Source organism: Rana temporaria, chromosome 1 (genome assembly GCF_905171775.1).
Source record: "Rana temporaria chromosome 1, aRanTem1.1, whole genome shotgun sequence".
Lineage (NCBI taxonomy): Eukaryota > Metazoa > Chordata > Amphibia > Anura > Ranidae > Rana > Rana temporaria.
This window is the reverse complement of record NC_053489.1, coordinates 353,551,926-353,565,223: the sequence shown is the minus strand read 5'-3', so window position 1 is coordinate 353,565,223 and position 13,298 is coordinate 353,551,926. Positions and strand designations below refer to the sequence as shown.

Genomic DNA, 13,298 nt, shown 5'->3' with positions numbered 1-13,298 from the left:
AGAGCATACCAGGCCTTTAGGTCTGCTATGGATTTTAAGGGGTACCCCGTACGCCGAAAAAACGTTGTGGGGTTCTCCCCAAAATCCATACCAGAACCTTATCCGAGCACGCAGCCCGGTCAGTCAGGAAAGGGGGTGGGGACGAATGAGCCCCCCTCCTGAACTGTACCAGGCCGCATGCCCTCAACATGGGGAGGTAAGAAGCGACGTGTCAACATCGAAGAAGAGAAGAGGGAAGAAGACTTTGCGGAAGACCGGGCCCCCGCTAGTAAAAGAGCTGCAAGAACACAGCGAAGAAGCCTGGCAGAAGGACACCGGAGAAGAGGGAAGAAGACGACGCGGAAGACCGGCCCCCTGCTAGAAAAAGAGCTGCAAGAAGATAGCGGAGAAGCCCGGCAGAAGGAAGAAGGCACCGGAGAGCAGAAGAAGAGACCCCTGAAGTCGGAATAAGACCCCCAAAGTCGGAAGAAGACCCCCAGAGCTGCCTAATAAATGACTTTTAAAACCTGTGTAGTGTGTTTTTTTTTTTTTATTCCTCCAGGTGAATGGTACAGTTTCATTCACCTAGGGTGGGGGGGGCCCCCTTATTAAAGGGGGCTCCCGGATTCCGATAAGCTCCCCGCCCACAAACCCCGACAACCAACGGCCAGGGTTGTCGGGAAGAGGCCCTTGTCCCCATCAACATGGGGACACGGTGCTTTGGGGTGGGGGGCCGCCCCCCTGCCCCAAAGCACCTACGCCCCATGTTGAGGGCATGCGGCCTGGTACGGTTCAGGAGGGGGATGCTCGCTCATCCTCACCCCCTTTCCTGACCGACCGGGCTGCGTGCTCGATTAAGGGTCTGGTATGGATTTTGGGGGGACCCCCACGCCGTTGTTCCGGCGTACAGGGTTCCCCTTAAAATCCATAGCAGACCTAAGGGCCTGGTATGCTCTTGGAGGGGGAACCCATGACGTTTTTTGTATTAAAAATTTGGCGTGGAGTTCCCCCTCAAGATTCATACCATACACAGTGCCTGGTATTGACAGGTATCCAAGTCGGATCCCGTTCAATATCGTGCCGCGGCTAAACGCAACCCCAGCTAATCGCACTGTACAAATGCAGCTGATCGCTGTGCCTGGAGTCTTGAATTTCAGCAGAAAATAAACATGCTTTGGACTGAAGGACAACGGACCGATGGGCCTTACACACGGTCGGTTTTGACAGATGACACTGGACTTAAGGCCGTTTTCATCGGTTTGGACCGACCGTGTGTACGCGGCCTTAGAGGCGCCTCTCTTGACCAATGAGGAAGCATAAAAAAAAACTACACATTCTATACAGTAAATATATAATCATGTTAGTAATGTTTGCATTGACCTTATCATTGATATACATAAGAGTGTAAATCATGTTAGCAAAGGTTTGTTCCTTCAATTACCTGCCCTTCTTCTCTGATGCAACAAGAGTATGGAACCCCACATCTTTCCAGACTTGGGTTGGTTTCTATACAGTAGAAGTATATGTTCAGAGACCAGTCTGTGTAGCTATTCACTCCACAGCATTCAAACTTTAATACAAACAAGAAAATGTACAACTTAGATAATCATTGTGTTTATATAATGTCTTTCTATGTCTTTGTATAAGTTATGCAAAACTGTCATGTAAAAATGATTCAATCCAGCCTTTCTCAATTGTTTCAACACAGAGGAACCCTTGAAATATATTTCCAGTCTCAGGGAACTGTTGCTTAAAAAAAATTACTATATCTACAACTCGTGATATGGTCAGTGGGAAGAATGATCCTTACATGTGTGGTCATTGGGAAAAATTACTCCCTTACAGATAGCTAAAATGATCAACCAATCAACCAATAATTTATAATCAATCAATGATCAATGGTGTTAGTGGGAACTTGTCTGAGAGGCAGAAATTGTTCATTGCTGATTGAACCCCTAGCAACCTCTGGGGAAACCCTAGGATCCTTGAAACCCTGGTTGAGAAGCCCTGCTATATACACTGTACCATATTGTTTAATACCTGATACTGTATATGTACCAATTTGTACAGAAACACCAAAATGCTCATATTGTATATTCACTACCCTATGGCTATGAAGGTAACAGCTACGATTCTTTCATATACAGTATCTCAGCATATTTATATGAGGTTTGTAATTTTAACACAATTACAGTATGTATATAATTAATTATATGTAAACCCAAAATCAATTTTTCAGTATGTTTGGCATCATACTGTACCTCAGCCTTACAACAGGATTGCTTTTACTGTCAGAATCTCTAGGTAATAAATCTTGGAACAATATTACAAAAGATATTTGCCTAAAAATGCTGTATACACTTTGAAACCTAAGTTAAAGTGATTGTAAAGTCCGTGTGTCCATTGCAGCTCCGTGTGTCCATTCAGACACTGAGCTGCGGTTCGGCCGGCCCCTCTCTCTCCTGATTGGCTAACTGATTTTGATTGACAGCAGCAGGAACCAATGGGGAGAGGGAGAGTCTCAGATGGCTGATACACTTGTGGACATTGCTGGATAGAGATGGGGCTCCGGTAAGTATTAGGGGGTGCTGGGGCGGCTGCTGCATACAGAAGACTATTTTTATCTTAAAGGGGTTGTAAAGGTTCGTGTTTTTACCTTAATGCATCCCATTTAACTTATTTGAGCCTATTCATCTCCTTGACGCGTCCCGCTGTCCTCCTCTTCGCGGAGTTTCAGCTTTGATTGGATAGATTAATAGCAGCACAGCAATTGTCTCCCCTGCTGTCAATCAAATCCAATGACGCAGGCGCCAAGGCCAAGTCAAAAACTCTGCGTCTATGGACGCCCGCAAGGTAACCCCCTTGGGAGAGTGCTTCTCCAAGGTGGTTATCTAATGCCAGGAGGAGCCACGAGAGCCACAGAGGGACCACAGAAGAGGATGTTCAGGGCCACTCTATGCAAAAACGAGCTGCACAGTGGAGGGTATGGACAGGTTTGTTATTTAAAAAAAAAATAACCTTTAGGGCCCTGTACACACGGGCAAGAAATCTCATCAGAAAAAAAAACATGCGGTTCTCTTGAAAGGAAAGAACCGCTGACGTTCATTGCGTACGACGAGCATGCGCTCGTCACATTCAATGCCTTTGCCGCCATCTTGCTTCACCCTACCTATGCCGTGGAAGCTACTTGCGCATGCGTCAGTCATTTCGAGCATGCGCGGGTTTTCCACAGCGACGGGGTAAGTATACACACTCTCGGGTTTGTCGTCAGGAAACAGGCCGACAAGAATCTCGACGAGAAAAAAGAGAGCAGGTTCTCTTTTTTTCTCGTCGAGATTCTGGCCAGATTTCCTGACGAGAAACCTGAATGCCTCGTACACACAAACGGTAATCTCGGCAAGAAGCAGTTTTGCCGAGAAAACCGGTCGTGTGTACGAGGCTTTAGTTTCACTTTAATGCACTAAACCAGTACACAGCAAGATAAGGGTCATATTACATTGAATATCCTTTGTGCACATTTTTTATTTATTACAAAATTTTGACATTTAGGGTATTTTAGATAGTTTTTAAAACATTGAAATCTAATGTTTGAATTTTGTATTGGAACAGTTTATATGCAAGGTGACCTCAACCCCCCTTGATCACTATCCCATTATTTGTTAGGGGAGTCCCTACCTCTAAAAGAAAGTCATTGTGATAAATAAAGAATGCATAAGAAAAAGAGAAAGTCATTGTGACAGTATATGGGGCATATAGAAAAATGTTCTATAGATATAAACAGATCCTTAGAAGGTTTTATATTGGAAACCATAGGTGGACAACCAATTTTGTAAAACTCATGTGGTTGGTTAATTAACCACTTAGCAAGGGCATTATGAAATCTTGATGAGTTGCACGGCTTGTTTTCATCTACATGTAGCTAGGTGGGCACTCACCATCATCCAGCAGTCTTCACAGCTCTTTTCCGCTCATCTACTAACAGCCGGCTGTGTGATCATTGCTCTCTCCCTGTGGAGATCCAAGGACCTGCACAGCTCATCCTGCAGTGTCAGAGACTACATATATAGCAGTATTGTGAGAGGGCATATGCCCACCTTTCTTTTTACCTAGATGCACAAAGAGACTGCTAGCAGACAACGGTCTAGCAAAAGATACTATCCCCAACCTTTGTATTACTCTATTCTATTTACACAATTGCTCATTGCTTATTTAAAGGTGCACCCTTCCTTCATACAAACATTTCTAAAAAGGTATTCACATGGTCCCATTGCGTTGCACCAGTGGTCACAAGGGAGCTGGCGGCCTTCTTAAGCCTCTCCTCCACAACCAGTGTTGCACTCTCAACAGGCACCATTAATACACAGTGATTATGAACAGTCTCCTGATATTATTTAAGCCAGGGCTCGACAAATCCCGGTCGCCAGGTCGCCATGGCGACTAGAAATAGGGTCCTGGCACTGGGCTTGAAGGGGGGAAAAAAAAAAAAAAGTTTTTTTTTTTTGTGAGCTGGCGCCATCTGGTGGTGAGCCGTTGGTATTACAAGTTATTACCACCAGATGTGTAAGCTGGCGCCATCTGGTGGTGGCCATTGGTATTACAAGTTAAGCATTACAATTTTAACAGCAATTCTAATGTAATTTTTCACTATTTTTCACTATTTTCACTGCCATCTTCCTCCCTCTAATTAGAACCCCCAAACATTATATATATTTTTTATCCTAACACCCTAGAGAATAAAATGGCGATCGTTGCAATACTTTCTGTCACGCTGTATTTGCGCATCGGTCTTACAAGCGCACTTTTTTTGGGAAAACTTACACTTTTTTTAATTAAAAAATAAGACAACAGTAAAGTTATTCCCATTTGTTTTAATATTATGAAAGATAATGTTATGCCGAGTAAATTCATACCCAACATGTCACGCTTCGAAATTGCGTCCGCTCGTGGAATGCCGACAAACTTTTACCCTTTAAAATCTTCATAGGCGACGTTTAAAAAAATCTACAGGTTGCATGTTTTGAGTTAGAGGAGGTCTAGGGCTAGAATTATTGCTCTCGCTCTACCAATCGTGGCGATACCTCACATGTGTGGTTTGAACACCGTTTACATATGCAGGTGCTGCTCACGTATGCGTTCGCTTCTGCGCGCAAGCTCGTCGGGACGGGGTGCGTTTTCTGGCTCCTAACTTTTTTTAGCTGGCTCCTAGATTCCAAGCAAATTTGTCAAACCCTGATTTAAGCATTGACATTCACTTTGTGGTACCATTGCTTACTCCTTCAGATTGTGTGCATTGCTGTAAATATTTTGTAAGTCAGGGGGTCTCAAACTGGTATAGTCCCATCATGCCTTTGCCTGAGGTAATCATGTTACTGTAACTGTCACCCTTGCCATAAGTTGTTACTTGAGCACCATTAAGGTATTCAATACAACTGTGCCCCTTTTATTCTGTGCTTGGTAATATTGGTGAACATTATTGGTCTAACTATGTCTGTAGAGTTTCAGAAGGGTTGAGGATGAGGAGTTTACAGGGTCAAGCAGCACCAGAGGACGTGCATCATCCATGGCTCCTACGTGGTAAGCGCTACATACAGACAACCCTTACTGCATAAGAGATTTTCTGGGTAAGGTGAACTAACCCATTACAAAGATAAGGAGCACAATAACATATGCTATAATTCTCTTATTAGCTCACTGCATGCTATGTAAATCCATAGCTGTTATAGGTATACAAGATGATTGGTCAAAACATTGATACTGTTTCCTGTTATTAAAGCAAAATCTCACCTTTTTCTGGATATAATCGATAAAGTTTTCTAAATCTGCATCTTCCCGATAACGGATGATTGCCTTGGACATTACATTAGAGGCTTTTTCTAAAACCTGAAATAGAAACAATCGACCATCCTTTAGAATTTTAGATGGAACATGTTATCTTAGTAACCCCTTAATGACTGGGGTCAAAACAAACTTTAAGGCCCAGATCCAACTTTGCAACTTTGAGATGTGTTAGTAAAACTGTACATATGATTGCAAATACTTTGTGTATCCAGATGAATTGTATCTTTTTTTTATAGAACAAATTGGGCTTTAATTTGGTGGTAAATGGTAATGGTCATCTGATTTGTTTCTATTATCAAAGGAAAACTGGCCCAAAATAGTAACTTAGCTGTATATTTCTTGATATTGTCATAACCTACCACCAAAGAACAACAACAACAGAAATTCTCCTGCTCCTTATGATTGCAGAAATACCATATATGTGTATAATACTTGTTGTATGTAATGTACACGTAATAGGGCCTGAGAAACAATAATACAAATTTTAGCTTTTTTTTATCCTACCTAAAACACACTGACAATGACACTGCCATTGATACAATTTTTTTTAAAAACACACATTTAAAAAAAAAAATCCTACCTAAAATATACTGGCCCGGATTCACAAAGCACTTACGCCTACGTATCTCGAGATACGCCGCGTAAGTGCAAATATGCGCCGTCGTATCTATGCGCCGTGCCCACAATCTGAGATACGCCTAAAATTAGGCTTCCTACGACCGACGTAACTTGCCTACGCCGTCGTATCGTGGGCGCATATTTACACTGGGCGCATTTGCCGCTCCTATTGATTTTCTATGCACATATGCAAATGAGGGAGATACGCCAATTCACGAACGTACTTGCGCCCGGCGCATAATATATGCGATTTGCATAAGTCATACGTCCGGCGTAAAGTTATTCCCCATATATGAGGCGCAACCCATGCAAAGGTATGGACCAGGGAACACAGCCGTCGTATTTTACGTAGTTTACGTAGTACGTGAATAGGGCTCGGCATAGGTTAAGTTCACGTCGTAGGCAGTGATCCGTCGTATCTTAGGGAGTAGTTCCGACGTGATTCTGAGAATGCGCACTGGGATACGTCCACGGGACGGCGCATGCGCCGTTCGTTTTAAGTACTTGTATGGCACTCGGCCCATCATTTGCATGGGGTCATGGCTCATTAGCATGGCTCACGCCCACTCCCACCTACGATGGCTTACGCCGAGGGAACCCAGCGCAGTTTGGGAGGCAAGTGTTTTGAGAATTCGGTGCTTGCCTCTCTGCGCGACGTCGGCGTAGCGTATATTAGATACGCTACGCCGGCATAAATATGCGCCAATGTATGTGAATTCGGGCCACTGACTCTAACATCCTGATCCTGACACTGACCTAGATCAAATCTTGATCTAGCTATTTTTTCCTTTTTTTATTCTTTTTTTTAATACACTTATTTTTCTCCCTTGGCAAGGAGGTAAACAATCTCAGGCCCAGGCTGCACAGTGACTGATCAATGTAATAGCCAATCAGAGGCAGGTGATCAGAAACCAGGACATAGTTACATGGTTACATAGTTAGCCAGGTTGAAAAAAGTCCATCTAGTGCAGGGGTCTCCAAACCCCGGCCCGTGGGCCACATCCGGCCCGCTTCTGTGTTTTATCCGGCCCGCCCGGCGCCCACCCGCAGCTGGCAGGTCCTACAACCAAAGTCGCACACCCGCCCATGCTTCCACGCCGTGCTTTTTGTTTGGCTGCTGGGACCGCCGATATCCCGGCAACCAGTGACGTCACAGGCGCGGCACCTCCCCTCGTCGGGACTCAGGAGTGGCTGGGAGCTGCAGAAGCCGGCTACTGCGGAGGCAAGTGTTACACAATGCCGATGGGGACATTGCTGTGCTGAGCTGCTGGGGACACTGCTGATGACATTTATGTGCTGCTGGGGACACTGCTGATGTGGATGTAAACCCAAAAAATATATATTTTTTTTTTTATGTCACAACGTAGAGTATAAGATGTCCTATCATCTGTGCCCAGTCTTGCCATACAGAGTTAATCCAGCTCTGAACAATCCCCTTTTATTGTTCAGTGAAAATTAACAGACTTCCAGATAAAACCCTGTCTAAATACAAAGTCCATTCCTCTCTCCTTACTTTGAGTGACAGGTTATTTACATATCTAGCTTGGACATGTTTATCATATGCAGGGCCGATCCGCCCTTTAGGCTCACTATGCAAGCCGCTTAGGGCCCCGAAAAGCTGCGAAGGGCCCCCCAAATTACTAGAGGCCCCGCCTGGTGAGAAGTCATTTTCGCCCCCTCACCCCGCTTCTCACTCGCTGGCTGCATGGGAGAAGAGGTAAGAAGTCAGCACCCCCTGCTTCTCAATTTAATGTAAGATGTCATTTCCGACAGCAGAACACCCCCTCCCCCCGCTTCTCAACTTTCTTTAATGTGACATTACACTGTCTGTTAGCATACAAGGTTTGTATTCAATAAGCAACAACCACTATATGTCATTGCTGTGTGCCTACTACATTGTATGATCACTAGATGGCAGTGTTACGTTTGTGAGTTCATGTTTTGTCTATGCCTTATAAGTAATAAAAGAGTTCCTGAAGCAGTTTTTCACAGAGAAACAACAGACTGTCTGCCATGTACTTTGTCTAGCCCCAAAAGATTATATCTAACACTGTCGTCAGCGCCCCCCGCTTCTCATCATTTTTAATGTGCCATGTCATTTTGCTTAGGGCCCCAGGGAGATCAGGACCGGCACTGATCATATGTTATGTTATGTTTATCATTATATGAGGTGATCCACAGGTCATAGTATATTACCAGGGTGTGTTATGTGGGGGAGGGGTGGATTTGTCACTTTTTATACTGTGGATCACCTCATATTATGATAAACATAACATAACATATGATAAACATGTCCAAGCTAGATATGTAAATAACCTGCCACTCAAAGCAAGGAAAGAGGAATGGACTTTGTATTTAGACAGGGTTTTATCTGGAAGTCTGTTAATTTTCACTGAACAATAAAAGAGGATTGCTCAGAGCAGAATTAACTCTGTATGACAAGACTGGGCACAGATGATAGGAAATCTTATACTCTACATGGTGACATAAAAAAAATGTTTGGGTTTACATCCACTTTAAAGTAACCTATTTAGAAAATGTGCATATTCAAAGAGCCACTAAATCATTTGTTGTGTGTAGGATGAAATATACCTTGTTGATCGTTCCTTCAGCTATTCATTCCTCCCATATTCTCTGTGCTTGCACTGCAGCCTGAGATTGTATAAACCAGCTGTTGTCATCTACTGCAGTGTTTCTCAACTCCAGTCCTCGGGGCGCACCAACAGGTCATGTTTTCAGGATTTCCCTCAGATCAAACTGCTGTGGTAATTACTAAGGCAGTGAAACTGATAAAATCACCTGTGCACAATAATGGAAAGCCTGAAAACATGACCTGTTGGTGCGCCCCGAGGACTGGAGTTGAGAAACACTGATCTACTGAGCATGCTTCAGTTTCAGTTCCCTTCTAAGCTGATAATTTCTTCTTCTCTCTTATCTGTGCAGCCCGTGTAACTATAGATTCACAATTGTGGGCATATACACGGTTGAAAATGACACTCTCCTCCTCCATGTCCTTCTATTGCTAAACACTATGGGGCGGGATATAGTATGCTGATTGATTAGATTCACTTAGAATTTGACAGAAATGCTTAGTTTTTTCAATAAATCAGTATTAAAGATATCAAATGTAATTGCTAATGCCTGTTAAGTTAGAAAGAGCCTTAAATGCAGATGCTGTCTGAAGAAAATAAAAGCTAGTGTCAATCATCTTTGACTCCGCCTACATCATATTAATGCACAAAAAAATAAGCGTTTGATGTTCCATAAAGATTAAGAGAGAGCTGTAAAACATTTTTTATAATGTAATTTAAATTGCTGTTTTTTTTTTGTTTTGTCATCCGACTGGCACAGCACCAATCAGAATTGTGCAGACACAGACTGCAGTAAAAGAAGCCCCTCCCTGCAGATGCCAAGGAAAAGGGAAAAATGATGTGACCACACAACAGCGCTGCAGAAATAAGGTACTTATGGAGTATTGAAAAAAAAAATACAGTAGCATGATATACTGCATATGATTTATGTGAATGAATTTTGGCAATTAACATTTCTCTGTTTAGTATCACTCTAAGACAGGTGTACAGTACTTACCATTCCTGAGAATATAAAGCCAAGAATGGCTGCAACAAGCTGAAGAATTAAGACCAGCAGAAGCATAGCAGCAAACTGAAAAAAAAAAAAAAAACATCTAGTAACTTTTTAACTATGGTTTTTAAACATGCATATAGACAAGGTATGAAAGAGGTAGAAGTAAAATGATGCTAGTAAACTTATTTATTTTGTTACCATGGTTTCTAAATAGGTGAGCAGAAATCAGTAGCACAGCATCAAGGATACGAATAGCCATGGCCCCCCCGGCCATGTTCACACATGGTTGGTTGACTGGCGTTTTTCCACACTGGGTGAACACCGGTCACCTCTAGGGCACATAGGGCCAGATTCACCAAAGAGATACGACAGCGTTTCTCCTGATACGCCGTCGTATCTCTGTTTCTATCTATGCGACTGATTCATACAATCAGTTACGCATAGATAGCCAGAAGATCCGACATGTGTAATTGTTTTACATTGTCGGATCTTAGGATGCAATACCGCGGCCGCCGCTGGGGGGAGTTTGCGTCGTAAAAACAGCATCGGGTATGCAAATTAGGAGTTACGGCGATTCCCGATGGATTTTCGCGTTCGCTACGTCGCCGCTAGTCTAGTTTCCCGCCGCAAAGTTAGTTGTTTTTTTTGGTGCCCTAACTGTAGTCAGCAATCGTATTGCTGTCTAAAGTATGGCTGTCGTTCCCGCGTCGAAATTTAAAATTTAACGTCGTTTACGTAACACGTCCGGGAATACGGAAGTACGCTACGCGCGTCGCCGTTCGAAAAAATGACGTCAAGGCGCGCAAAGCACGGCGGGAGTTAGGAAACGGAACATGCGCAGTAGGTCCGTCGCGGGAGCGTGCCTAATTTAAATGGCACACGCCCATTTTAATTGGCCCGCCTTGCGCCGGAGGCCGCCGGCGTAGTTTTCATCGCAAGTGCTTTGTGAATCACTTGCGATGAAAACTTGCGGCGGTGTAACGTATCTACGATACATTACGCCGCCGCAGTTCTATGTGAATCTGGCCCATAGAGAACAATTATTTTCTATGTGCTCCATGTACACTGCAATGCAGCCGGGAGGTGTGATGCATTGAGCTGTGATAAAATGCAGACATGCTGGTGGGCACTGCAAATCACTGCACAGCAGCTCAATGCACTGTGCTGCTGTGCGGAGACATGGACAAACTGTCACTTTGTGCACTTTAAACAAAGTTAAAGTGAATGTAAAGCCACTCTCATCCTTTCTAAACTACTGCCATAGTGCTGATCTACAAGGATATACATGCCTCCTGCATGTATCCTTGCCTGTCAAATGTCTCTCCTCTGTCTGTTATAAGACCTGAAAAACTGCAGATTCTGTAGGTGGATCTGTTGTCTGGAGCTCAGTGGGTGGAGTCGTGATGTCAGTAGACTCCCCGCCCACCTCTACTCTCCCCTTGTCAACATGCATTTTGTCCTGTGTATTACTTACACTGAATTCTGCTATGATCACTAACATCCAGTCAAAATCCAGAAAAGTAACCACATGTTTTCAGAAAAGGAGTGGAGGTGGGAATTAAAAAATAATGCCTGTATCCAGACTAGTGCATGAGATATGTAAATAACCTGTCACTCACAGCAAGGGGGCGGAACGGACTAAGGTTTTTCTCTGTAAGTCCGTTTTATCTCACGGAACAATAAAAGAGGATTGCTCAGAGCTGGATTAACTCTTTGTGGCAAGACTGGGCACAGATGATAGGAAATATTTTACTCTACATTGTGACAGCAAAAAAAATGTGCATCACACCTCCCCCTACTGTTCCGCACTGCAGCACAAAACTGACAGCTGTCCACATGATAACATAGAGCATTTAGCATGAGAGCAGTGTTAATTGGACCTTAACCCCTTGCCGACCGCTGCACGCCGATATACATCAGCAGAATGGCAGTGGTGGGCAAATGGGCATACGGGTACGTCCCCTTTAAGAAGCCATGCGGCGGACTCTCCGTGACTGTGCCCGCGGGCTCTGCGAACTCGATGTTCGCCGGCGGCCCGCAATCGTGTCAAGGAGAGGCAGAACGTGGCATTTCCCTGTTCAGCCTAGTGACAGAACAGTGATCTACTGCTCCCTGTCATCGGGAGCAGTGATCACCGTCGTGTCACTAGTAGCCCACCCCCCCCACATTTAGAATCACTCTCTAGGTCACACTTAACCCCTTCCTCGCCCCCTAGTGGTAAACCCCTTCCCTGCCAGTGTCATTTACACAGTAATCAGTGCATTTTTATAGCACTGATCGTTGTATAAATGACAGTGGTCCCAAAATAGCATCAAAAGTGTCTGATGTGTCCGCCATAATGTCGCAGTCACGATAAAAATCGCAGATCTTTGCCATTACTAGTAAAAAAAAAAATTATAATAAAAATGCCATAAAACTATGCCCTATTTTGTAGACGCTATAACTTTTGCGCAAACCAATCAATATACGCGTATTGTGATATTATTTTACCAAAAATATGTAGAATAAAATATATTTTTGGGGAATATTTATTATAGCAAAAAGTAAAAACTTTTGTTTATAGCGCAAAAAATAAAAACTGCAGAGGTGACGTCGCTTCTGCCTACGCATCTGCACATTATTCATCTGCATGTGTATGACCCGGTTTGTCTGACTCTGCCTCTGTCCCCATTCCTGCTTGGCTGCCTGTTTTGCTCATCTGCCTATATTCCTCCGGTTCCTACTCATCACCTGTCTGCTACCAGCCTGTCCCTTTCTGCTGTCGCCAGTGCCAGGCTGCTCCTATTTGCTGCTCACTTGTGTCCATCCAGCACTCCTGCTTCACTGTGGTGTTACAGGTTTATTCACATACACATACAGAGAAAATAAGAGGCACAATCGTGCATACATTGGCAATCTCTTAACATATGTTCAGACCTCAGTGCAAAGTAAACATGAAATAAGAAAAGGAAGCAAGGGATACCCCATCAAGTAGTGTGTGTCTAGTACCTCTTCTGGGACTCTTTTGAGATACTATACCAGATAAAGTAATTGGGTTGAAGCAGTGGCACTAAAGCCTAGTACACACAGGCCAAATGTTGGGTGGCAGCGGACGGTTCAATAGAAATCAGGCAACATTCGACCTGTGTGTACTGCAGCAGGTCCGATTAGTGCTCTTATCCAATGACCAGAGTGTTCTGGCAACAAAAAAGAAAATATGGACAGCCGCACTCCAAAAAACCTTGATGGTTGTCTTTATTTAAAAAAGGAAAAATGAACTACAAGTCACAGCACACAAC

At 43.8% G+C, this 13,298-nt stretch overlaps 1 protein-coding gene across 2 annotated transcripts in view; it reads right to left on the bottom strand.

Annotated features, from left to right (window-relative positions):
- Nucleotides 1-13,298, bottom strand: part of LOC120909356 (tetraspanin-33-like) — a 46,091-nt gene that overhangs the window by 16,197 nt on the left and 16,596 nt on the right. For both annotated transcript variants that reach the window (XM_040321112.1, XM_040321120.1), the window contains 3 exons: nt 10,024-10,098; nt 5,764-5,859; nt 1,421-1,549 (listed from right to left, as the gene is read on the bottom strand). In XM_040321112.1, coding sequence (XP_040177046.1) covers nt 1,421-1,549; nt 5,764-5,859; nt 10,024-10,098 — 300 coding nt within the window. The remainder of the gene's footprint in view (nt 1-1,420; nt 1,550-5,763; nt 5,860-10,023; nt 10,099-13,298) is intronic.